Source organism: Syzygium oleosum, unplaced genomic scaffold (assembly GCF_021117445.2).
Source record: "Syzygium oleosum isolate NSW1041296 unplaced genomic scaffold, Sole_v2.1 Sole_v2.01, whole genome shotgun sequence".
Lineage (NCBI taxonomy): Eukaryota > Viridiplantae > Streptophyta > Magnoliopsida > Myrtales > Myrtaceae > Syzygium > Syzygium oleosum.
In genome coordinates, this window is record NW_026607485.1 from 26,545,521 (window position 1) to 26,572,820 (window position 27,300).

Consider the following 27,300-nt stretch of genomic DNA (forward strand, 5'->3'; position numbering starts at 1 on the left):
TAAAACAAGTCACGACTACAAAATGTACAGCAACGTAAGGGCTGACGGATGAATTGCCTACCTTGTGATTGGATCATATATCCCCTGTCAGCCCTTTATGATTTGCTATACTCTGAAACTTTAAATTTATCTTCACTAAACTCTTTAAAATAAATGATACCAATATCTTTCTGACAAAAAAAAATTGTACAGCAACGCAGACTTCCCTGTCAGGCAACAGAAGTGGAAAGTACCTGGTAATATGAAAATAAACAGAGACAATGTGAATTTAAATATGCAAACCAAAGGCAAACCTTGCCAATAATCAGCTTCTCAATTCTGATTACAGATTAAGAAGTTCACAAAAGAATGATCTCAAAAGATCTATGCTTGATTTGGGACACTTCATAGCGTGCATGTCTGACGAGCAGCGGAGTCCAACATGGAGACATCTTCAGTGTACACCTTGCAACATATAAAGCTGATGCAGATGGCGGAGAAGGCTTACACTCTAAAGCCTTTGTATTCACCAAGCAAAGCTCGACAACATAAGATGGTTATTGAATAAACACAACATAAGTGTTCGAGCTGGCAGGAGTGACCAAGGCAATGAGAAGCATTCATGAGCTACTACTGCATACCTTTTGATCTGAATGAGCAGCTTTGAGAAACCTTCGCACAAGGGGTAAGCAAATTCAGATGAATTTTTCAGCTGCTTTAAGATTGATTTTTCCTGAAAAATATAACAAAAAGAAGCCATTACATGTTAACAGAGGCGATATTTTCCTGAACAATAGGCTTAGCGAATATGCAAAATGTTATGTAGGTCTAACTTTTGCTCTCCCTTCCCTCCCATTATTTTACTAGATGGTTGAAGTTTAAGAGGCCAAAAGCAATTATGACTTACGAGAAGAGGCCTTCTGTTTTCCTAATAAGTGCAAAGCAAAGTACATGTTTTCCAAGGAGAAGAGAATGGAAGCAGGTCTTTATGGCTCGGCCATGGTGATTGAACTCAATTCCTTAATTGAAGCAAAACTGTGGCTCAAAAGGAAGAAGAAAACAGTAAGTGGATTGCCAAGATAGAAGAGAGGCTACAGTTAATGCAGGACTCTGTAACCCAGGTGATTGAAGATTTCTCTCCCTTTGCCAAGCTGAGTTGTTCTGACAGAGTTCAATGTCCCCGAATTCATCGAGTATGAAGGTATTGGGGATCTGAGGATTCATTTGAAATACTATGTGTGCTGAAGATGTCACGGTACGTCGAAGACAAGTCCCTCATGATTCAAACATTCCACGAAAGCTTAACTGGACCTCAGCTCAAAGTACTGGCAAAATCTTCATTTTCAACTCTACCTGGAGTTACCACAGGAACTGCTCATTGAAATTTGGTGATCACTTCTGAAAGTAGTCACTCAGTAGGCCAAGATGCACTTTTTGATCCAGTCAATCACAAAGAAAGAGAAGCAAAGGCTGATACTTTCGGTGGCAGGGTAATGCAAATTGATGGCACATCAGTCATATATAGAGCATACGACAGGCTTTTGGGTATGTCATGCTCGTTATATTGTCTTTAAGTTTTCCATGAAGTGTTTTAGGTGGTCACCTGCTGAACCCCTCTACTTCTGATTTTGTTCTGAGGCTGACCTTTTTTTTGGTCGAATGTTCTGAGGCTGACTACATAGCAAATTTTGGTACTTCTCCTTGTATCCCAAATTTCTAATAAAAAACAGCATTGAAAATAGAATTTTTTTTATACTGCAGAAGAATTGCATCAACTGAACAAAGATTTAATAGCACCTTGACCAAAACCTTTGTTTACTATGGGATGGACGTAAGGAAAGTTAAAAGGGGAATTGCAGTTCTGAAACTAGATTTTGGTACATAGCATGGACGAATTTTCTCAGCTAAGTGAATATTGAAATAATAACTTCACCATGCCTTTATTTCCCCTTGTGATAATTTAGAGTTCTATTGCTACTCCTGCTACAGGCTAAAGCATTTCAACAAATGGATCAATCAAATTTTATCCCCCAGATACTACAACTCACTTCTTCCCATTCAGTAACAACCTGAGGTGTAAGGTTAACATCAAGATCAACTGCCTTATGAATGTAATCTGCAACCATAGGTATTATCATTGTCCCAAACAACAGCTAAAAATTACCTTTCTTCTCTCTCTCTCTCTCTCTCTCTCTCTCTCTCTCTCTCTCTCTCTCCATTTCATTCTTTTCATTTGCCTCACCTCCTGAATATCTTCCAAACACTTCCTTTTGTTGAAAAAGATTGAAGAGGAGGTAATGACGAACATGATTTTGGATATGATATCAATCAATTTAACATAATGATTTTGTACTTGCCCCCCTTTCTCATTGTTGATGTTGGAGTTCATCAAGTAGCCAATTGATGTTGCGTCCTTGTTCTCAGTTTGAGGGCCACTATTATCCTCTAAAAGCAATATTTCTCTAGGATTCTCACCCCAGTCGATTCAGATTATCAAATCTCATTTTTTATGCCAAATTTTCCCTTGGTGATCTTATTTATGTTCATCTTTGCTTCAGTTTCACTTTTTAATTTTGGGAAAGCTTTGAAATCCCTTCTAAGTTAGTTTATGCATACACTGAACCAGAACTTATGAATAGATAAACTGTAATTTCTGCACCAGATTGGAGAAGCCGTGATCTTGCTATATAGTAAAGAAATCCTCAAGACACCTAAACTTTTGCTGATCCTTTTGCAACATATGACCCCACCCTTTGACCATTTTGTACAGCCCTTTGATGCTAAATGGTAATTTTATTAATCCTTATTGAACATTTCTAATTTCTGCCAAAACATTAGATGAAGAGAACTCAAAACAGAACGTAAATTCTGTCGACTTCGACATCGTGTGGAGGCAAGAAACCACGAAGAAGATCGCAGACTATAAACTTCACTAATGGAAGGAGTTGGATGAGGGGCATAGAAGAAACTTCTCTTCATATAATGTGCTTGGATGGTGTCCAATTGAGACTAGCCTAGTTTGCTTTCGTTTTCTTGTTGATGATCAGAAGTAATGGGAAGCGTTGTGTTCATGTTTATATCATCTCTCGTCGTGACTGGTCTGTTGATGAACGATGCTTGTGAAGAAACATGCTTCTACTTTGAATCTTACATTGGAATTATGTTTCTTTCATTTGTAAACTGTTCATTAACCCAAGTCTTTCCGTCCAACACGTGATTCGCCGGCGATCCAAGAATTATGGTGCACCAAGTGTACACGCATGAACATCTCACGCACAAAGCTATAGATGAAATTAGGAACTTGAAATTCATTAGGATACTTGCAAGCTCAACTACAGGACTGACTCCACATGGTGCTTATTAGATTTTTGTCCATTTTTCCCTCAAATAAAAGATAGTTAAAAGGCACCGGAGATACTTTACATCACATCTCAACCATGGAACGCTAGTCCACAACAACCGCCAAGCGGTGGCGAGCTAGCATCCGCCGTGGTGGTGGCCACCTCCAGGACCATGGCCGCCGGGGCCATGTCCGCCAGGGCCATGCCCGCCGGGGCCGTGGTCTCCTCCAGGCTTGCCGCCGTGGCCTCCACCATGGTCATGTCCGGGTCCTCCGCCCGGACCACCATGGCCTCCGCCCGGACCACCGGGGCCTCCGCCAGGTCCACCGTGGCCTCCGCCAGGTCCACCGTGGCCTCCACCAGGGCCGCCACCACCCGGGCCTCCATGGCCTCCACCCGGGCCTCCACCAGGACCGTGCCCACCGCCGCCGTGATGGCCGTGATCAGCCATTTCGGTGACTCACTTTCTCTCTCTCAAGCTTGATCTCCAAAGGCGTGTTAGCTGAGATTGTGTGGTGATTGAAGATTGGGAGCTAAGCTATGGGGGTTTATATAGGAAATGAGTGACAGGGGGTGACAAATATCAGACTGGTGGTGGTGACCAAAGGGAGAGTCACGTGGAGGAAGACCAGTGGCTTAAAAATGTAGTGCCCACGCGGCGACTGATTGGTGTCCTTCATGTTCCCCGCATTTTAGGCTCTATCCATTATCGCATCGCATCGCATCCGCGTCGGACATTTTTTGTTTTCTTGTTGCCTGTGAAACTGGCAATTATACCCCGCCGAAGATACAATAAATGAGAGAGGAAGAAGACGTGCTCAGCCAATGTCAAGGTTCTGTTCCAATCTTCATTAGCTTTTGCACCTTGTTTTTCTATCAAAGTCTTTCAATTCGGTTTGTGTTTTTAATGGTTAAGTGTTCAGGTTACGTGTATATTCTGTGGCAAAGCATCGCGATACTTGTCTAACTATAGTCCTCGAAAAAACCCGTCCTAGATCCCCCACCGAAAAAACCGTAACACCCAATCCTCCTCGCTCTCCTCATACCTCCCCCCGCCTTCGTACCTAAGTCGCCGCCACCCCAGACCAAGCCATGCTGCGTCGTCTAGGCCGAGCTACCCAAGCCATCATGTCGGTCCCCTCCCCCTCTATGTTCATGCTCCGGCGATCGAGTCTCGACGGGCTCCTCCATTGCCTTGAGACTACTAGACTCGACGACGACGTTGTTGTTGTTGCGAGGCTCGGCCAATCAAATTGCTTTTGGAGGACAAATAATTCAATTTTTTTTCCTTTTTTTTGCTATTTGGATTGTGTCAGATCAACTTGTCAAAAGGACAGAGACAATCGACTATTCATAAGGATAAAGACACGTTTAAGATCATCGTTGATTTGTGGGGAAAACATGTGGATGCGGTTGCTCGAGGAAATTTAAGTTCATTTGATACATCACTTATTGAATTCCTTGCCGACAGATGGAGAAGGGTACGTTGCTTCATAAATTTTTCGTGTATACTTGGTCCAATTATTGAGGATCAGGACCAGCACCTCATACATACCATTCTTTTTCCTTTATCCCCTCACTGTTTTTGTGTTTGTGAAAATGCTCTTCATTTAGGAAATTATCAGCATGAGCCTGTTCAAATTGTTTTTCAGATGATTGGAATTGGAATCTTAAAACTGGTATAAGGATCCAATGGCTCAAATGACTAAAAATGACTAAAAATGGACATTGAGGTCTAAAATATAAGGAAAAAAGGAAAACATGGAGGAAGTTCCAAAAGGATCATGAAAGTTCAAGAAAATGGAGATTAAGTTTCGATAGTTGAGAGTGTCCCTAGATGGTACATGTTAAGAAAACCTTCAACCTATATATTAATCTTTACCGCTTAGCATCTACTTTTCATTTTCACTTGGATAAGAAAGTACAAAATTCGTCCTAAAATTGCCATCGAGGATTAGCTCGAAGATCCTATCCCTTATAAAATGAAGTAGATCATATCTCTTATAAAATAAAATACATCAACCCAAATTGAATATGAGCAATAGTACATAGGGACCATTTTGTGTAGCCTTCCCTCAATTTTTTGTTTTTTATTTCATGTCGGAGCCAATGTTCACATTCAGTGCTCAAATTGGTATTTTCCGTCAACTTTTTATACGAAATATAAAATTCGTCACGAAATCAATAGTGATTAAAATATTACTTTAGAGTCCAAAATCATCACAAATTAAAGTGCAAGGACCAAATTTGGATGGTGGCAAACAATAACACGTCGACGATTTTTACAATTTCTTCGCATTTCATTCATCTTTTCCGCTTTCCAATCGCTCTCCATTTTTCATCCTCCACTTTAATAATGCGCACCTTTTCTTTCAGCTTTTCTATTTTAGCCTTAAATTATTCGTGCCAACATCTATTTTTGAGTCTTTTATTCATCTAAATTTTAAAGGTCAAAAACGTGATTGATTTGTGACTCTGCCGACAGGCGCCAGTCCCCATCACTAGTCTTGATATTGCAAAATAAGATAATGTTTTGTAATTCGGCGTTTTCTAAGCCACATAAATTATTGTTTTTTGTTTTTCTTATAAAGAACACATAAATATCTCAGTACTCGGTGGATGAAGAGGGAGGGAAGATGGAAGAAGAGAGAGAATTGCAGCAAATTTACTCATGAATTTCTGTTGATTTGGGAATAGGGAGAACTTTTATCTTATTATGGTGTCCTAATTTATCTCAAATTATTGACTATTTAAAGTGTATTAAGCATACGCAACATCAGAGAGGCACGTGTCAAGAATCTACGCACAAATTAAGACATATAAACGATCCACGGTTCGTCAATTTGGCCTGCGATCTTAACCCTGACCCTGAACAGTTTATAAGTGATAAGCGAGATTTAAACAGATGGCCTCAAACTTTTGAAGTGGAATTTCTTTTGTCAAGTCTCCGGGGGATAATTATAAAAAAAAAAAGTTATCAATTTATTGTACAACAGCTAATTTAGTCATTAACTTATTAATTTAGATAATTTAACCCTGAACTTTTTCACGATTTACCAACATAGTTCTTTCAAAATCACTTACGTGGACGTCGGCCGTTCTACGTGGCACGACTGATGCTGGCGTAGAAGATTTTACAATTTTTTTAAAAAAAAATTTCCTTCCTTTTTCTTCCTTTCCTTTTCTTTCCTTATTCATTTTTGGGAAAAAGTCATAAAAAGCTCTAAACTATGCTCACTTTAACATATTTACCATAAAATTTCTTTTGTGACACAATAAATCTCAAACTTATATTTGTGTGACACATTTACCCTAATTATGTACCCGTGTGACACATTTACCTCATATTTATACTCGTGTGACATATTTACTCTAAATTTATATCCGTATGACACATTTATCTTAAATTTGTATACGTGTGATACATTTACCTTATATAACTACATGGACAACGGAAGGTAAACTTAGCTGACGTGGTGCTCACGTGGATTGTTAATTCATTGTATGCTTTTATTTTCTTGTTTTCTTTTTTTAACTTCCTCCTTTGTTTTCTCCCTGGGTTTGGCGAGGATGAGGACGGTGGCTATGGGCCTATGGCAACTGTAAGAACGGTGGTAGTGGTGAAGACGACGGAGGAAGGAAAAAATAAAAAATGAAAAAAAAAATATTAACAAAGGATAAATGTGTAGCGTGGGTCTAAGTTTGGGATTTTTTGTATCATAAAAGATAAGTTTGGGCTGAATATGTCACGTAAATACAAGTTTTGGATTTTTTATGTCACAAATAAAAGTTTGGGGTAAATATGCCACAGGGTAAATATGTCACGTGGGTACAGTTTTAAGATTTTTGATATCACAAAAAAAAGTTTGGGGTAAAACGTGTTACACTAGACATAATTTGAGATTTTTCGTGACTTTTACTATTCCTTTTTCTCTCTCTTATTTCCCTTTATCGGTTGCTAGGGTCTCGACGATGCTTGGCCACGGGCGAGGGTTGCCCTTGCATACCGCAGCCCCTACCAAAGGCCGACATCTAGCGAAGGCTACCTTGCCAGATCTGGCGAGGGCGACCCTCACCCGTGGTAGATGACCTTTGCCAGCCATCGCCAAGGCTTGGTGATCGATAGAGGGAATTAGGGGAAAAAATAGTAAATAAAAAATTTAAGAAAATTTTTAAAAAAATTTCAAAAATCATTCGTGTTAGCACTAGCCGTGCCCGTGCCACGTAAGATGGTTTGTACTGACTAGACTGCTATGTTAACGATTTCCAGCCAAAATTGACTGGAAGGACTACATTGGCATATCATCAAAAGATTGAACATTAAATTAATCAAATTGAAAAATTTAGAATTGAATCGGTAGTCATTTAATAGATTTGGGATTTTTTGGACAATTTTCTGTTTCCAGCTATACCGAAAATTGTTCACTAATCTCTTTTCGTGGGTATGTTGTCGGGAGCTAATTGGACTTTAACATGCACCTATCTAATGAACTCTTTCTATAAAATTTTGTGGTGGCTTCATGATCATCTCTCACGTATCGAGACGCACTTGGCCTTGCGCACAAATTAAATTTAGGGCAAAATAAGGAATCTCTGCCAAAAAGAGCATATTCTTTATTCCTTACAGAAAGCAATGCCCATACTTTAATACTAGCTAGTACCATGTACGAAAGAGCCGACAGCATTCCAAAAACAAAGACAAAATTTCAGTCTTATAGTACTCTTGTAAGATGTGATTTCAAACTGTAAGATGCAATCCGACGTTCGAACGATTGGAGGATCCTATGCCAAGTTGTGTAAAATTTGACTTCTTGTTACCAAGACTTTTGGAAAGAAATTTGCAAGGAAATCAAAAGGGATTGCCATCGTAACGAACCAAACCACGCTAAGTACAAAGAACAACATAAAGGGGCTGCCCGCCACCCTATGGGGCAGTTCCCTTACACGACGCGAACGGACGGGTGACGTATCCACAGGAGATCGATCCAATCAAAGTAACTCCTCATGTAATGTAGAAAGGATTTCAGAGAGCTTCGTAGTGCTTCTCATGTCTTTGAAAGACTTAGAGTTAGAGCTTGCTAATGTATCTTCTGGGCCTTACTCCATATGAAGCTCGTCTTCCATTCTTATTAGGCTTCTAAATGGGCCAACCTCATTCCAATTAAGAATTTTGTACATGTCTCATTCTACAACAGCCTTGCATTTGGGCTTTAGATGTACCCGGGCCTATTAAGAATCTTTGTCTTGCCAACCCCTCGATGAACGTCGGATAAAAAAAGAGAGTGAATCTGGTCCGCTAATTGTAAAACCTTTAGGTTGCGTTTGGTCCTTTAGATCTCTAGCCAGGATATGACTGGATATGATAGGATTTGAATTCAAGGGATTTGTTATCTCCTATCTACTATTTGGTGATTCGTGGAAACAAAATCGGATATTTTCACATCTTATCATGTCTATTATTTGCTATGAACATCATATCAATGTAAATGAACTTAAATTGCACAAACGGAGATGATAAAAACCTCTCACGACACTCATACCTTCTTCATTTTTATTTGCTTATTTTTTATTATTTTCCATCTCTTTTTCCATTATTATTTTTATTTGTTTTCCCCCCCTCCATCATTCTCTAATAAAATTTTATTAAATGGTAAACTATACTAATATACCTAAAATATGTAATAAATATAAATACATTAGTATTGATTTATATATATGAAATTTATATCACAAGATATAAAGAAATTTTGAATATATAAATAAAAATAAGAATAAATAAAAACGAAATTATTGTTTTTTTTTTTGGTAAGGTAAGAGATATATTGACTTTTCAACACGCAAATTACAAGTGGAGTAGCCGTACACAAAAACCTCGAACCCGAGGCAACACAAAAGTGTCACGACGGGTGCAAAGGTGTAACGACTAAACAAGGCATAAATACACCAAGCGCGAAGCACTAATTACACCAAAACAATGCCAAATAAGATTAGGAACCTATAAGGCTAACGCCATTAGAGTTACTTGGAAAATAGAGGCCGAATACCCCATTTGACTTGAAGTCTTCACATTACGCAGGTGTGTCAACGACAAGGTTGAAGGGAAACACCACATCTCTTATAGTCTTGGCCAGATGGGCACGCATAGCAGGCAAGTAGGGGTTGCGATCCCTAAAAAGGATATTGTTACGTTCAGTCCAAATGCAATGGCACATCGCTCCAAAGGAGGCAAGAGCAATACGTTGATGGAAGGTCTGTCCACCAATGACTCGGGTAGCCCATCTTACAATATTCATCCACAAGCCGCAGTCAAAGATAAATTACAATTACCCGCCCAAGATCGAGCGAGAGAGCCGTGAAAGCACACCCAAAGAATAGGTGGTCGATTGAGTCGGGCCTTGTACGACAAAGGCACATGAGCCTTCAAGCAATTCTATGATAAGACAGCATCATCACCTGAGTTGGGAGTCTGTTGAGGCAAGAAAGCCATAGCAAGAAGCTGTGTCTCGGAGCAATACCATTGTCCCAAACAAACGAGCTCCAAGGAACATTGAGCCCTTTATACCGTAAAAGGTCCCATGCCGAAGAGAAAGAGAAAAAACTGGAGGGGTGGCCTTGCCACGATAGCCGATCCCTTCGATCCGAGGCCATAACAGGCCAGCTTCCCGACCAGGAGTTGAATGTTTGTGTTACAAAGGACACTTGCCAGGTGGATGAATTAAAATCTCGCACCGTCGCTTGTCTGGGGATACCCGAAGAGTATATGTCCTTGTCTGTAAAGAAATAGCAGAGGGGGCCTCTAGGATGCCAGTAGTCATACCAAAAGGGAGTGGAAGCGCCATTCCCAACTTGCCATTTGAATTGAAGATGGAATGCCGAACGTAATCCGAGGATCTTTTCAGGTCCATGAACAGAAAGTTGGACTGGGAGCAACCCAGAAACGAAATTATTGGTATTTTTTGTTATTTTGAATTTTTTATATTAAAAGTAAAATATTATTTATATTCAAATATTATTTTGATTTTATTAATTTAACAAGTTTGTTATTCGAGAAAATCAACTTTTATGTTATGGATATTAGAAATCTTATCCACCTTTATCCCACCTCCCCATGGGATAATTTTATCCGGGTTATATCCCTCCTATATCTGACTTTATCTTATTTTGGGCAGACACCAAACATGGAATATGATACAATTTATCCTAACATGAATTTTATCTTAACTACCGAACATAACCTTAAGTTTTTGAATATCACGGCATTTTGTATCGAAATTACAAAAAACTGTAAGTCATTGCAAGTCTCCTGACATGTACTTGTAACTTCACTAATCACGAAACAATTATTGTATGGGACATGGGGCGCAAACAATAGTAGACCATCGCTGTTCTACCTAGCTACAAAAGCCATGAATAATCGAGGGCCAAGCCTAGTCTCCCAACCAGTTGGCTACTTTCCTAAAGTCTCTGCGCATTTCTCAGCATTAGAGATAGACACTGTATGTAGTTTTTGTTCTTTATCAACATGAACAAGGGGAGAATCTGCGTCCTCCTCCTTTTTCAGCCTGTTGTGCCGGATGACAATTGCCATGGGAGTAGGATTCCAAATGAACATATGAACATGGGGATCGAAATCGCCTCGCCAACCGGGCAGCGGCACCTTTATCGTGAGGCATGGCATCTAGTTGTCAAAGAGATTGTGAAATCGATGTGCTAATTTTTTGTTTATAAGAGATCGTGAAATTGTATACACATGAACATGTCATGTCCACTTACATCGGGATAAGGCTCCACCTTCAAGTTGATAGACATTACTCCAAGTTACAATAGTTGAGAGATGTTGTGACTCAAATATGGGATCCGCCACTTTCAAATGAAACACTCAATGGCTTGTCAATTGAGAATTCGATGAGATAGGGTTTTCGGTGAACCACGTAATTATCTGCTTTCGAAATAGATCTAATCATGGGCCGGTAGCCCGCGATTCGGTCAGTGACAGGTTGGCTCAGTCCGAAAGTTGTATACATAAAAAGTTTTTCTTAACGACAGGTTATAGAATGACATTACTAAATCACATAAGAGATTGGATTGCAACACTAGAAGTAACCAATCATAGGATGAATGCAAATTGCAGAACCCCATGGAAAACTGAAGAACAATGGAGCAATTGACTGAAAATACAATTCCTACCCTAAAACTGTCAGGACTTTTTGAGTGCAAGCATAGAAGAAGCCTAGGACTATTATCACGAGAGTGTCGGCAGAGCTGTACTGTCGAAAGCAAGCTATACAAGGCCTCGGTTTGCGAACCCTCCCGCTCAACGGTGGGCTACGATTTTTGGACCCACGCTATAAATCGATGTTCGTTACGTAAGAGACAGCTTTTGTGGATACCGTGGCGTGATTTCTGCAATGTCTTGGGATCAAGACATGGAAACTGTGCAGAAAGATGGACTAAAGGTAAAAAGCTTAGATAGGACCCCTTTAAGCTTCTCGTCTTTTGAGAAATGATCATTCCAACGAGGGAAGAAAAAACCCTTAATTTTAGTCGGTACGAGCACCATCAAACGCTCTAAATTACCTTCGTTGTGACATCAATACCTCAAAATGCAGGACCCAAAATATCATCCGACTCGTTTCTTGCCCAGGACAGCCATTATAAATCTCACGTGGCGGCTACGACAGGCAGATAGAGATGACGTGAATTTGAAAAATTCCACCAGAAACTCTTCACTTTATTCGGCGTGGCATCGATACTGCTAACTTTTTTTTTTCGTGCTTCCAATACCCACAAATTTGTAACAGTGATCCAAAAATTACACCCAAACTTGATCCGGAAAATTTAACCTTTGCACAAATGTGATTCAATGGCCGGTCGTGATCTAACTGTGGGGGATTTTACGTTTGTAGAAACTCGTCTCTCACGGACATAACGTGAAACCCGGGTACACAGGACCAGAAATGTCGGGTCAACAGTTACCAGAGTTAGGACTTGAACTGTCGTTTTGAAATTGTTTAAACATTTTTTTTATGTGACTGCTGAATAGAACTGCATGTATTCCTCAATATATGCCTTGGATGAGAGTCTTTGGTGGAATTTCCTACACTACTTAGCAGATTAATGTAACTCTATCTGGGGTGCTTCTATGATCCCGTTTGCCAAAACAAAACAAAAAAAATTGGACTTGCCCTAAATCTCTTAAATTTATCATAATTTACCAACAACTGTGTCATAAGGTTGATTGCAACTTATAAATAGTAATTTTACTTTATGAGTCATAACTTATTTCTAGTTGTCGTAAATTGTTTGCACTTGTAATAGTAATTATATTTATGTATGGTAACTTATTTATGGAAACACTTAGTAATTAACCAATAGCATAGTATAATACTTTTTTTTGGTCGAATAAAAATTGTATTCATTACTCAAAAAGATACATGAGAAGTACATAAACTTTCGTGGCAAAAAAAATCGAAACAAAACAAAACAAAACCCAAAATACTACAAAACAAAGTCAAATCTAGAAAACAAGGAGGATTAATTGAACACCGGCAAGGTTAAGCACACGGTCGTTCCATACGTATAGATCTATGAAGCAAAATAATCAGAGACCGATCACCATATCTCATATCATCGTTAGTGTGGACACACGCCAGAAATTCCTTTTCCAACAACTACGGCGTTACAACTTGGTTGGTGGTGCGCGGTTAGATCGGGCTTCCTCTACATCATACAAAGACAATCAAAACAAGTTGAATAAACACATATTTAACTTTTGGAAGAACAAATCTTTATAGTTCAGCGAGACGCCGAAATTTCTGCAATCACCATTGAAACTGGAGGTAGATGACCTGTCGCATCCCCAAAACATTATTAAACTCTCATATCTAAATTGAGAGATAATAGCTCATAGATCTAGAATTAGATTAGGAAAATTCAAAGTCTCAAATCTAGAATTAGACTAGGAGAAAAGAGTTTCTAGATCTCTATCGGGAGAAAAGAAAAAAAAAGAAAAGAACAACAAAACTCAAACAAAATCAACAAGAGAGGGAGGGAAGGGTGAAATTAGCTCAAACCGTCCCCCATAGTTGAAAGTTGAAGAAGAGAGAGAGAGAGAGAGAGAGAGAGAGAGAGAGAGAGAGAGAGAGAGAGAGAGAGAGAGAGTTTTTGGCTGCTACATAGTAAAATATTCAAATTGTCCTAATTGATGGTAGTTGTGCTTAGTAGCCTCATTGTAGTTTTTCTGTAAGTCCTTGTAAACGACGATTAATCATTCTTTACATATAGTTCTCAACTTTAAAGTCAAGTAAGGTCGTTTGTAATTTTCATGAAATTCGTAACCGCACCGAAATTTATTGTAAATCTTTTTCTTTATATTCTTAGTACCATACCTTTAATCCACGATCCTAATATTCCTTCACAATTTGTAAATTCAAAAGTCATCATATCAGTGAGTAATTATCTTTATATGTCGTAATTTTTCTTAATCAATTATAACATTTTTAATTGGTATTTTCCTTTAATTATTTATAAGTTATTATCTTTTCAAAAGTAATTGAGGGTTGAATTTTTTTTCTTTTTAATCCAATAATCCATCCTATTTAATTGGGATTGGTCATCTAAATTGTTGTAGTACATGAGCATTCCTTTGATAACTTCATGTGGCTCCATTTTGAATGTCTCAAAAATCACCAAGCAAAATGTTCCTCTTCATTTCTCTCACTCCATTAGTTCCTTCAAATGTGACTTGGAGTTGATTCCAAATTTTTATAACAGTCACACAAGAAAAAATACTCATAAATCTCATATAAGAAATGCACAATGTACGAAGTAGATAGCTTTAAGTGACAAATGCAAGTCTTCTCTAGATATCGTCACGAGCAACAACAGGTGGAGCTGGTGATTGTTCTTCTCTAGCTGCTTGAACATGAGGTCTTGTTGATATTTAAGTTGCTAGTCCATGTTCGGTCATATCAACCATTTGCTTATTTATCACAACCATTGCTTTTGTTGCACCTTTCATTCTATTTGAAGATGTACTGATTATCGCAGATGACTGAATTGACGAGCTAAAATTATGGTTGTCCTTCCTCTCTCTTGTAGTAAGTTCTTGTGGGGATGAGAAACAAACAAGATGGACTTAAAACTCCGAAATTAAACAATTTAATTCGTTCAGAAGAATCCACGTAAGCAACATTACTAGAAAGTAAGATTACTCCTTTGGACTGGAATAATCTTCTGTCCGAAGAACCTAATTAAAGTAATCACAAAAAACTTTCAAAGCCAAGAAGGAGAGTTCGTAAAATTTTGAAAGTATTAACGATCCTTTAGTAAAATACAAATCTGGAAGACTTTGATTCAAAATAAAGAAATCCTTAAAAGCAACGAAGTAATTCAAAAAATCTTAAGTTTAAAGAATGGATCATCAACAAACAGAAATTTGTAAAAATCGCCTCTTGTAAAGTTAGCCAAAACAAGATTCTTGTACTCTGAAGTATAACACTCCAAATAATAAGCAACGAGACTCTAATATCAATTACCTAAAGAGGAGGTAAATATGTTGCATGAGAACTATGAAAACCCTTTAAGGAATATAACAATTAAAACTTCAAACATCGGTAGAAACAAATCGTAGAAATCAGGTGGTCATGCTGCGCTTACACGTCTTCCACCTTTCTGACGTCGATAGCTACTCCCGTGCCAATAATCTGTTGCTCCTATATTGATCGTACTGATCTTTCTTCTGGTGGTGAGTAATGCAAGAAGATAGGACAAAAATATGATGTAAATAAAACGTGGTGACGTGGCATAGATTTGTAAGGCAACGTGACAAAATGATGGTGTAAGCATGCACTATGATGTCCACATACAACCCAAACTCAATGTTTTGGAAGTTGTGAGAAGTCGGTTTCTCAAATGAGTCCATTTTACGTGTTTGAGTCGACAGTCATGGTCCTTGGCCATCTGGTTGCATCCCCGCGAGGATGCACTACAGCTTTAGAACACGACCCCTTTAGTATAATGACCTAGAACAATATCCGGAGAAACATGTATAAAAAGCAAGAAATACACTCCAGATAGTTATGACAACTTAAGCACGATATAATCTATTTAACGGAAATTCAACATTACAATGACCTAGAAACTATGCATTTTTTTATTTCCCAGTTCGACATTTTGATGGCTACGCATGGGAAATCCAAACCTTTGGTATTTTTTAGTAAACTAATTAATACATGCACAATTTATCATGTAAAATTTGCGAACATAATCGTTTGTTCAAAGTCATCCATTATAAATCTTCAAGTAGAAAACATATAGAATAGCCAACTATAAGATTCAAAAAGTATAAGATCAACCATCCTAAAATAATCTGACAACGATAAAACGAGAAACAAAGCTTGAATTGGTGGCTGTTGCCGAGAATGTCATATTATAAGTTATAATTTATAACTGATTTTACTTTAGGGTACATAAAATTATATAAATGACATTAAGCTTTTTATTAAAGTAAGAGAAATTCGATAAACGAGTCATCGAGTTTAGATTTCAAGTTTACCCATCAAATGAATCTCGAAGCCGTCCAAAACTCTTGTAAAGTTAGAATTATTATAGATAAGGAAAATGACACAAACAGTTTCTGAATTTTGACTCAATGTGTAATTTGATCCTTGAACTTTTAATTTGTTCAATGTAGTCTCTAAACTTTAACCCAATATTCAATGTAGTCCCTGAACTTTTAGTACATGTTCAATATAGTCCATGAACTTTATAAAAATGTTCAATGAGTCCTTCCATTAATTCAAGTTCAGGGGCTATATTATATATTTTCATAGAGTTCATGGGCTAAATTAAACATGTACCAAAAGTTCAGGGACCACATTGAACAAATTAAAAGTTCAGGGACTAAATTGTACATTGAGCCAAAATTCAGGAACTGTTTGTGTCATTATCCCTTATAGATATGTACTCAATAACCTAAGAACTAAAAGGGGGCCATTCTGATAAGGGCCAAGCTTTTCAATCCATTTTTGGCTAAAACACTTCTTAATACAGTAATATGACTATATTGCTCTTTGTGGGTCATACTTTTTAGCATTCCTTGGCCACCATTATGAGGAAGTGTTCCTTTTTTTAATTGATTTTTTATTTCTTTTCTTGTGGATCCCACATTCCAATATCCTTAATCTTTTTCCTTCTCTCCGTTCTCTCAAGAGGCAAAGAAATGGAGAATCATAAAGGTTATATCCTTATGTTCGCATATCCTAGTGAGGGCCACAACAACTCACCACCGCGACGTCGACGAAGCCCTCTGTCTCTGCAGCTACCAATCCGACTCGCTCAACCTCATCAGTGTAATTCACGTTCTTTGTGACGCGAAATGGTTTGAGGAGGCCGATCATCGGTTCGTCTCCTTCATTTCGTCTATTTATGTCATCCCGGACGAACATGATAATTGCTAGATTGCTCGATTTTTGCAGCCAACATGGCATGTTGTGGGTCATTAGGTGTTTGGCTGATATCAAGCCCGGGTACTTGTGTTCCTTGACTAATTTTAACCACTTGATAGATCAATGGTGCCATATTTCAAGACTAGGTTATGGGCATAGGATATTTTTGGATATGAGGAGCAGGGGCATCGCTTGAGTTGCGTTTTTTACACTACTTTGATCAATAGGTAATGTAAGGTAGGCGAGGTGACTGCTTGATGAAATGGTAGAAGACAGTATAAGGCTTAATTCTTTGAAATATAGCACATTGATCGGTGGATTTTTTTGACAACTAGACAGGGAGAAGGTGAGGAAATTGATCTTTAGGCTCTAGGAGGTAATGAAATGCCAAGAGGACTTGCTTGTGAGGAACGCTGCTTTTGTGAATCTCATTTATTCTTTGTGCAGAGAAGGGTTTTTTGATGAAGTGTTTCAGATTGTGAAGAATATGCCTCAAGACTGCCGCCCTCAGCATCCCCATCACCCTTCCTAGCTCCTCCTCCTCATTGGCTCAAATGGCTCCACCTCGCTAGGCTCATCAAATGTAGACTCAACAACATTGTCATGCCTCGCCAGTATATGCCACTCTTGGCGAATACGATCCCCTTGTTGCCATAAGACATGTGGCGCAGAGCCTTCATTCAGGCGGCTCAAGAAGGTGCTATCGTGGGTCCTGAGAACGAGCTCAGCCTCCTCCTAGAGAAAAAGAAATTGAAAATTAATAAAAAAAAAAGTGGCACGACCATTAATAATGGAACACTTTCTTAGAACATTAGCATAAGAGGGATGCTAAAAAGTGGGACCTACAAATGGCAATATAGCCATTACTGTGTTGAAGAGTGTTTTAGCCAATGGATAATGACAAAAATGATCTTTGAACTTTGGCACAATGTGCAATGTGGTTCATGAATTTTTAATTGTTTAATATGGACCCTAAACTATAACCTAATGTGTAATATGATCCCTGAACTTTTAATTTGTTCAATGTGGTCCATGAATTTTTTTATACATGTTCAACTTAGTCCCTAAAATTTTTGGTACATGTTCAACTTAGTTCCTGAACTGCTGCATTTTCATATAGTTTTAGGGACTAAATTGAACATGTACAAAAAATCCAAGAACCACGTTAAACAAATTAAAAGTTTAAGGATCACATTACACATTGGGCTATAGTTTATGGATCACATTAAACAATTAAAAATTCAGGGACCAAATTGCACATTTGACCAAATTTTTGTGTCATTTTCCTTTTAGCCAAAAAGTTTGAAACCCCATCTTGCTATCCAAAATCTAATTACATATCGTTGTAATATAAAATTTGTTAGTTTCGTGGAAAATGAATACTTTATAAAAAATTTTCGTAAAAATGATTTCTTATATCACTTACAAAAATAAAATGAAAAAAAAATATTTTAGTCGTCAATGAAAATATTTATACATAAATTGTTGTGGATAATGAAAATATTTTTTATTAATTAATTATTTTAAGCAATATACGTAATTATTTTTAGAGAAAATATTTTCTAAATTATTCATTTTTCTTAAGATAAATAAACCTACGACTCTATGGACAATAAAATGTTTGGCTTCCAATTATAACAAGCTCTCTTGGGCTAATCGCGCCCCCAGTAGAGTTAAGTAATAAATTAGGCTCTACCTTTCTTTTCCAATTTTACCCGGCCAGTCAAGCTACGACTAAGACTGAGCCTTTACTCAAAAAGCCGTTACTCATGCCGCCATCAATGCAATCTGGGACTTCTGCTCAGACGACCAGACTCTCCTTTCTCCTCCTCCTCATCCGTCACACTACATTTCCCAACCCCTCCATCTCTCCCTCTCCCTCTCGATTCATCCCACGTTTTGCCTTCTTCCGGTAGAACCCTCCTTGCATCCATCCATGGAAACCACTCACTGTTGAAGCTGTCAATGTCTTGGAACACTCTCTGGCTGGCTCCGAGCGAAACCGAGCAGAGATGCTGGAGGTGAAGGGTCACTACGGTCACCAAGTCTGGTTCGTCGTCCTCATTTCTTCTCTACTGTGTTTCCTTGTGCTGTTTTCCTTTCATCATTCCTTCTTGGGCGGCGGCGGCGGCGGCGATGGGGCCGCTTTCTTCGTCGACAATTATGAGAATTCCATCAGCACCCGCAACCCCGAACCGCTTCCTTTCGCTGAGAGTCCCAACAAGACCGTCGATACAGCCCCCACTGACAAAGGGTCGCTCCTAAAAGCAAACGGTACAGCAAGAAATCATGAGGTCCCGAATGTTGGTCTTAGTCCACTAGGCGTCATCGTGGGGGACAAATCTGATGATGGTTCGGTTTCGCCCACTGACCAGAGCAGTGAGCATCAAAGTCTCGACATGGGTTTCGAGTCTTTTGACAGAGATTCATGCTCTGGTAGATTCATTTACATTCATGATCTTCCCAGCAGGTTCAATGATGACCTGCTTCGGAAGTGCGAGTCGCTGACTAGAGGGACGGATGTGAATATGTGTCCGTACATGGAGAACCTGGGCATGGGTCCGGCTGTGGCCGATTCCCGCGGGGTACTGTTGAACAATAGCTGGTTCAGGACGAACCAGTTCCTGCTGGAGGTTATTTTCCATAACAAGATGAAGCAGTATGAGTGCCTGACTAATGATTCATCGCTCGCTTCGGCGATCTATGTGCCGTATTATGCTGGGCTGGACATTAGCCAGTACCTCTGGAGTTCCAACATATCCGTGAGGGACGCCACGGCCTTCGATCTCGTCGGGTGGTTGTCCGGGAGACCGGAATGGAGGCGGCTGTCGGGTCGAGACCATTTCCTCGTGGCGGGTAGGATAGCGTGGGATTTCAGGAGACAGTTTGATGATCCGTCCTATTGGGGAAGTAAACTGATGTTCTTGCCACAATCTCAGAACATGACGATGTTGTCCGTGGAGTCTAGTGTTTGGAACAACGACTTCGCAATCCCGTACCCGACTTATTTCCATCCTTCGAAGGGCGCTGAAGTTGCGCAATGGCAAGATAGAATGAGAAAGCAGGAGAGAAAGTACCTGTTTGCTTTCGCAGGTGCTCCGCGACCTGAACTTGAGTTCACTATCCGGGGAGAGATCATTAACCAGTGTCTCGCGTCAAATGGTAAATGCAAGTTGCTTAACTGCAGTTCCAGCACAAATAATTGCGATGACCCCGTTAATGTGATGAAGGTGTTTCGAAGCTCGGTTTTCTGTTTACAACCGCGGGGAGACTCTTATACTAGGCGGTCGACATTTGACTCGATTTTGGCCGGGTGCATTCCTGTGTTTTTCCATTCTGGCACAGCTTACGTGCAATATGTATGGCATTTACCAAGAGATCATACTAAATATTCTGTGTTTATCCCATTGGATGAGGGGAAGAAGGTTAGCATTGAACCGGTACTCCAAAGCATTCCGGAGAGTGAAGTGTTGGCCATGAGAGAGGAGGTTATACAGCTGATTCCGAGGATTGTTTATGTAGATCCCAGGTCTAAAGAACACAACTTCAATGATGCATTCGATATAGCCATTAAGGGAGTTTTAGAGAGGATAGGAAAGGTAAGGAAAGCGATAGCGAGCGGGGGCGATCCCAGCATTGGTTTTGCTGAACAAAACCATAAAAAATTCGACTTCCCCAGGTCCGAGCCAGAAAAACAGGAAAGAAGGCGCCAAGTGAGGGAAATCCTATATGCAGCCGGAAGCAGAATTGGTCGATTTTTATAGGCCTTTCTCTCAAACTGCCTTTGAGGACTTGTGTTGCTGATCCTGTAAGTACGTCGATAATAAGTGTAGCTCTGCATTTGCCAAAAAGAGGGTATACAATACTTAGATCTTACATATGCGAACCACATAATTCAACAAGAGCAGATCCATTTTGAAGACGTACATTGCAAGTTGGCTCCTTTTCATTTTTATACTTTATCATTCTACTAAAATTATTATCGAACATTTTGATTAAGAGGCAAGACCTCAATACCTTTCCATGCGATCTTAGTAGAACAAATTGATCCAGTCTTTTTGCCAAAATCGAAATGAGATATCTTCATAGGTTTGGACCTATTAGATGAACTCAATCCTTGTCTTACAAATTTCATATGTTTTTCATTCCATTAGCAAAAAATTGCAGGTTCTTCCTCACAGTTTCTTTCATCTGATAGAATCAATCTTTTGTTTTCGTTTGCTTTTTGGACGAGTGATATTCCATTTGGATAGAAGAACAACCAAGAGAACTAATCCCGCTACGAGCTCTCAGATATGACGAATTTCAATCCTTGATTTCCACAGCTATTCCATCTATTTGCACTCGTAATTCTACAATACAAGTAGTTAGGACATAGCGGTCTAAGCTTTACCTCAAACACTATGCTGCTTCTACTATCATTCACGTCAGACTGTAGGCAACGATTCATGTATTGAGGTCCACCAATTATGAAAGCATCAAAGCATCCTAAGCAAGCTCTAGTACTGGACATTGCAGAGATTTTTCCCTTCGCATTTGACATAGCCCAAGAGGACTTCGATTTCAGTCAGAAGAAGAAATTTGCATCCTTCTGCGCGGCTCTCGAAACAGGGCAGGAGAAGAGAAGAATGATTTCGCCGTTCTGAAGCTAAAATCACAAATAAACAAAGTGGTTACACAGTGGGAGATCCATCTACTCGTGCGAGTCCGACTAAGTCATCGGTCCCGCAAAGATAGATTCACGAAAGAGCATTTCTGAAAGCTTGGACAAGAGATCATAGTAAATTTGTCTCTCTGAGCGTTGCAACTCATCTCCCGCAAGAGCCTTTTTAGCAGACACTCAGCAGTCAATATTATTTCTTGGAGAATTGTAGCCATGGCTCTTTTACCTTACCAATTTAAATATATTCTTCACAGTTTTCCTTAATCTCGTCATCACTGACCTTCTCTATCTTATCCCATTATCTTAGCTCTCCTACTCGCTAATAAAAACCCAGAATCCTTAAGCTGCCTGGTCAAGCCATGAATCAGAAAGATGGGTATCTTAAGGTCCTCACCAGATAAAGAGAACAAACTAAAAAATCCAGCAATTCACACTTAAGACCCAAATTGAAATACCGCTAATTACAGGTTCAATGCTTTTTGGTCAATGAGTTACAGCCAAACCGAACCAGCTCCAGGAAACAAAAGGACCACAATTTGGATATTCTTAGGTCGTCACCAGATCAATGAGTTAGCAGATAGTTTCTTCGAGCAAACACCAAGAACCATCCTCAGAATTAGATTCAAGTATCTGAGTCAGGATGTCAATCTCTCCAACGATATCCACAATTTGGGTTGCAGCAGACGAAGAACAGCGTCATACCTTCCTCCCCTCTAGCAGTGGCCTGAATAATGACAAAGATGAGATCATTAGCAAATACAGCCACAGAGACATGCATAAGCCATGACTACAGTACCCATCGGAAGGACCTAATAAAGAAAAAATCCTGAGTCCCCAACCCTCATACAAAAGCAATCACATCTCAATTTTCAAACATGAAAAGTGGACTAAAATGCGGAGATGATTGCCATTAAACTTCGTAGAGCTGCTTTCTGGGAAATAATTTTTGCATTGGCAACCCTCTTTTGGTGCCTCCTCGTGAATATATCAAAATCAGAAGTAAGCCTTTATTATTTGCATATCAAATAACAGATCCTGTTTTTCTGCTGTCAGGGATCACTCTTTTGTTCCTTATAGAGTGAAGGGCAGTTATCACTCCTAGTAGATTGTGATTTAGTCGATTACCGACTCAAAACATGTTTTTAAACTAAAAGAAGTCATATATCACAAAGCAACTATTCCTTGGATATGCACAGTAAGAAGGCACTTTTTCTGCAGTTAATCCATTTGATGTATGACTCATTCATCCACAAAATACATGAGACAGATTGATGCACGCATTGCCAAGTCAGGTTACTTGGTTTTTTTTAAAGAAACTGTAATTTAGAAAACCACATGAAGTTATCTATACATATATCTAAATAAAAATTATGCCGCTGGGTCAAATAGGATTTCATTCAAGGGACGTCGATAAATTAAGGAGAGAAATGACATCCAATATGCCATTGTTTCACTAAGTATCCAAAAGACAGATAGGCCACATCTTACAACTACTACAATTCCTTTCTTGTCAAGATCCATAATCAAAAGAAGCCACTATCTAGATCAGAGACTATACGATCAGTTTGCAGAGTCCAAGATTCAAGATATAAACCCTCAACCCTAAACCATAAACCCTAGACGCTAAATCAGTAGAATTTTATTTTAAAGTGCAGGATAAGCAATTCACCTGGAAGAAGACCGCTTCTCCATGGTTGCATTGAGCACAACGTACAGATTTTGTACGAGGTAAAGTTGGATCTGCTGCTACATCCTGCAACACTTGAGTGCGCTCCCCGACAGAGTGATGTATCTCATTTCTGTAGACACAGTAGTTATCGGCAACTTCCTGAATGGATGTTACAGACCTTATGAGACAAATAGAGAAGAACTACTTGATAACGGAGACCCAGTATATGAAATTCAATGAAATGACCTCTGATTTTTTGTTCTAAAAACTAGCAGTACCAATGTCATATATTCCTGCATGACCAATCTTTACAGATGGGAAAGCATCAGCTCCTTTAGCCATATTCCCATTAGAAACTATGCTCAGACAACCCCAAAAGGAAAAAAGCAATAACAATAACAACAAATAATGTTTATTTCACGAAAAGTTAGGGAACCTCTGACAACATCTGAAGTCTTATACACAAAGCCCAAATGGATGAGTGAGACATTACAATGAAAGAGGAACATCCACATTATTGGACCTTATAGTCAAAAGAGTAGCATATACTTTGACTAATAAAATGCATTAAGATTCATTTATCGGCATATATATGAACACAAGCTTTTGAGAGTCACGAAATGTGTATCCACTATCATTGGCAGCAATTCCCAGTACCAGCAAATCTATCATTCCCCCACCGTAACAGCGGCATAGTCTATTTGGACCAGAAAATGTGGAGGAAACGAATGACAAGGTTATATAGGTCAGATACAAATTATACTGAAACATTGTAAAATTTGAGACTTGGAGGCAGCACAGTTTCCCCCCTTTTCTCCAAGAACTAGTTAAGAAACCATAAGAAGACAACAGAAGTACCAACATGTTTAGCATACTAAACAAAAGTCAAATTTACATGACAAACTTAACTGAAACAACTCAACCTTGAGGCTATTATTGACCTCCTTGGGTCCATTACATGATTTAATTACTGTAGCTGTCACAACAAGCAAACTGCATATTTAGTCAACCCTAATTCATGCAGCCTCTTTAAACAGCCGTGTATGTCAGTGTATGGTACAATCATAGAGCAAATACAACATCTATATCCCAGCTTCAACTTTCGTCGGCCTGAGAGCATGCATGCATCTATACTTTCTTATTAATTTAATTTACTAAGATGACTGTAGTCAAAGAGTAATTACTGACAGAGATCAGAGGATACTAGGAATGGGAAGGGAGGAGACTCAAATTGGCGGTAAGTGATCGTCTTATACATATGTGTAGCAGAGAAGACCTCAGGCATCCAACAATTAATCGAAGGTCTTGCTCTTGCAATTGCTTTCTTATGCAATTGCATGATTACAGATTTGAACTGTACCAAACCAATAATATGGCAAAATTACTGATTAAGTTTGTTTGGTTCGAGTTTGAGTCAACAATTTTCAAACCAAAGTTACAAAATCAATAACTTTGGTTCGGATAAGTACGCCGAAGCAACCTCAACCTCTCCTCCTATACGTCTTGCTCTTAAGTGCCAATCTCCAAAGATTCAGCAGGAAAAGCAAGAAAAGGATTCTTGCGACTGAAAACAGGCAAGCAAACAAACAAACATCACCTATTCAAGCTTTAGAAAGGAAGCAGTCCTGTTCCCATAAACAATGAATTTCTGCTCGATGTTCGCCGGCAAAGTTTACATTTTCACATGTTCTACTGTGAATAAAGAGCCAAGAAAATACATGGCTACCTTGCAGTTCGAGCTCGAGTCCCTAAAGGGCTTGAAATAGTTGTTCGCTACCAGCATACAGGCATTTGCATCTAGTGGCAAATAATTAGTTACAGTTCCCATCATACTAGCAAAACCCATTAATGAAATGTTTTTTGTGCCTTGAAAAACAATCCAAGATTGAACCTTCAAACTAGCAATGCATAACATACTTCCAATTCGAAAAGCAAAAGAATGCAGCTAGCTCCAAGAACACTAAAATTCTCACGCCAATAAAAAAACCCAGCAAATTATACTCCCCCCATCATCATATCAGTCATACCCAAAATCGAATATAAGAAGAAAATGCTCGTCGACTATGAAGAAGGCCAAGAGAAACCCTAACACACAGCCGCATTCGAGGGGGGGGAGAAAGGGCGCTCGACCTGGTGCTCACAGTTGCGGCAAGCGAAGAGGAGGATCTTCTGCTCTCGATCCTCCTTGGGGTACAGTATGTTGTTGCTGCGACGAAAGAAAGAAGAACATCCAATCACGCTCATGCAACAACGCAAGGAGAAAACGCGAGAAGAGGGATCGCGGAAGAAACAAACGGACTGACCACTCGCAGCAGAATTTCATAGCACTCATCCTTGCCGAACGGATTAGGGCGCAGGGCCGATCGGCTACGAGCCTTGGCTTCGACGGGCGACGATGGTGCTTCGACGGCGGTATACGCGAGCGGATTGGCGCTCTGCGTTGGAGAAGAAGCTATCGAGGAGGAAGACGCTCGAGAGCTGCAGAAATTTGCGAAGGACCGGCGGACTGGAGAGAGCGCGAAGAAATTGAGGGGAGGGGAAAACACGCGAGGGTTTTAGAACTGTGGTATGGTAAGTGCGTTAAAACTTAAAAGTGACCAAAAGCACTGCTTAAAAAATTGATGCAAACGGTCTCTAAACTTTAGTCTAATAAATAATGCGATTTCTAAATTTTTAATTTATTCAATATGATTTCTAAACTTTGGCTCAAATGGGTAATATGATCCCTGAATTTTTAATTTGTTTAATGTGGTCCCTGAACTTTTGGTACACGTTCAAACTAGTCCTTGAATTATATGAAATTTGGGCCGAAGTTCAGGAACCACATTGAACAAAGTGAAAATTCAGGGATGACATTGCTCATTAGGCCAGAGTTTAGGGATCATTTATGTCATTATCCCTGCTTAATAGTAATTAGTTAAAAGAAAAGAAAAGTAAGTGCCCGAAAGTCTTAAAATTTATCGTGGAAATAGAATTGAATTCTAAGATTTTCAAAATGTGTAATTAAGTCCTAAAATTTATCAAATTAGTGTATTCAAGTGCCTCCCTTGATTTCGCCCAATTTAGTTAACATAAAATGCTGACGTAATTTTTCTTTTATCACTTTTTAATATATGTGGTGCACACCAAGCGCCGCATTAAAAAAATTAATAATTTAAAATAAAAATTGAAAAGAGGATAAATATTATAAAGAAAAAAAAGAGGATAAAAGAAAAAAAAAGGGTAAGAATTAAAAAAAATAAAAAAGCTGAAAATTGGGGAATGGGACTTAATTTAGTTGAGGAAAATCAATAATGATGGTAACCCAACCTATATGATTGACAATCTCATGAATTAGATTCATGTGGATAATAACAAGTCACTTGTTGATATAGTGATGCACTATTAAAAATTGTTGTCCCTCCTAAGGACAGTCTTTGCATTGTCTTTCACAACACTTATTATTGTCAAAATCACTTATTGCATGACCATTCGCCTTCTCAATTTCGGAAATTTTTTCCTGGATATCTAAAATTATATGACTTTCAACTCATTTGGTTTCAAGTACTAATTCTTTTCATTTGGGCAGATGATTACATACTAATTGGCAAAGATGAATACTATGGTACTTAAGATTGTCTACTAGATTGATTGATTAAATGTTATACATATTTAGTTATTATTTTGATTTTATTAACTTAAAAAGTTTGTTATTCGAGAAATATAGATAATGTTATACATATTTAGTTATTATTTTGATTTTATTAACTTAAAAAGTTTGTTATTCGAGAAATATAGATTTTATACCATAGGCATAAGAAATCCTATCCACTTTTAGTCCATCCCTAAATAGGATATTTTTATCCAGATTATATTTCTCTTATATCCAATCTTATCCTGTTAGACAGAAACCAAATACAAGATATAATAAATTATCATATCTTGACTTTTATTCTGTCTACCAAATATGGCTTAAGTGTATTACAAGAATGGAATTGTTGATCTCAAGTGTACATCTCCAAGACTGAGCATTCTTGCCTATATATTGGCTCTTTTCCACCGACCTTGTAGAAGAAATCTTCTCCAAGTAGTTCCACGTGGCTCTTCTTCTATTACTAACTCTAAATACTTCCTAAGTGATTTTTAGCCACTCATCATACCTACTACATGGAAGAGACACTACTAGATGCTTGTGAGATATTCTATAAAATGGATTAACAA

The 27,300-nt window shown here is 38.8% G+C and overlaps 3 protein-coding genes and 1 long non-coding RNA gene across 4 annotated transcripts; 2 read left to right on the top strand and 2 right to left on the bottom strand.

Moving 5' to 3' along the window:
• Positions 1-700: 700 nt before the first annotated feature.
• LOC115686320 (uncharacterized) lies at positions 701-2,131 on the top strand. Its single transcript, XR_004006333.2, has 2 exons — positions 701-1,524; positions 1,969-2,131. It is a non-coding gene; the product is annotated as an uncharacterized LOC115686320 (long non-coding RNA).
• Positions 2,132-3,272: 1,141 nt separating this feature from the next.
• On the bottom strand, positions 3,273-3,710 carry LOC130140802 (uncharacterized). The gene has a single exon (XM_056321249.1). It carries the CDS (start codon positions 3,705-3,707, stop codon positions 3,411-3,413), a length of 297 nt encoding a protein of 98 aa, XP_056177224.1. The 5' UTR covers positions 3,708-3,710; the 3' UTR covers positions 3,273-3,410.
• A 14,751-nt stretch (positions 3,711-18,461) lies between these two features.
• Positions 18,462-20,723, top strand: LOC115686333 (probable xyloglucan galactosyltransferase GT14). Its single transcript, XM_030611588.2, has one exon. It carries the CDS (start codon positions 18,781-18,783, stop codon positions 20,530-20,532), a length of 1,752 nt encoding a protein of 583 aa, XP_030467448.2. The 5' UTR covers positions 18,462-18,780; the 3' UTR covers positions 20,533-20,723.
• A 1,068-nt stretch (positions 20,724-21,791) lies between these two features.
• LOC115686338 (DNA-directed RNA polymerases II, IV and V subunit 9A) lies at positions 21,792-25,686 on the bottom strand. The gene is made up of 4 exons (XM_030611595.2): positions 25,404-25,686; positions 25,231-25,306; positions 23,101-23,259; positions 21,792-22,155 (listed from the first exon to the last, which is right to left on the bottom strand). The coding sequence occupies exons 1-4, from the start codon at positions 25,430-25,432 to the stop codon at positions 22,075-22,077; spliced, it is 345 nt and encodes a 114-aa protein (XP_030467455.1). The 5' UTR covers positions 25,433-25,686; the 3' UTR covers positions 21,792-22,074.
• Positions 25,687-27,300: the final 1,614 nt, after the last annotated feature.

Coding starts and splice junctions, on each gene's coding strand:
- LOC130140802 (XM_056321249.1), bottom strand. CDS start 3,707: ATGGAGGCCCGGGTGGTGGCGGCCCTGGTGGAGGCCACGGTGGACCTG.
- LOC115686338 (XM_030611595.2), bottom strand. CDS start 25,432: ATGAGTGCTATGAAATTCTGCTGCGAGTG. Junction 25,307..25,403: donor ATGAAATTCTGCTGCGAGTG/GTCAGTCCGTTT, acceptor CTTTCGTCGCAG/CAACAACATACTGTACCCCA. Junction 23,260..25,230: donor GCCGCAACTGTGAGCACCAG/GTCGAGCGCCCT, acceptor ACATCCATTCAG/GAAGTTGCCGATAACTACTG.
- LOC115686333 (XM_030611588.2), top strand. CDS start 18,781: ATGCTGGAGGTGAAGGGTCACTACGGTCACCAAGTCTGGTTCGTCGTC.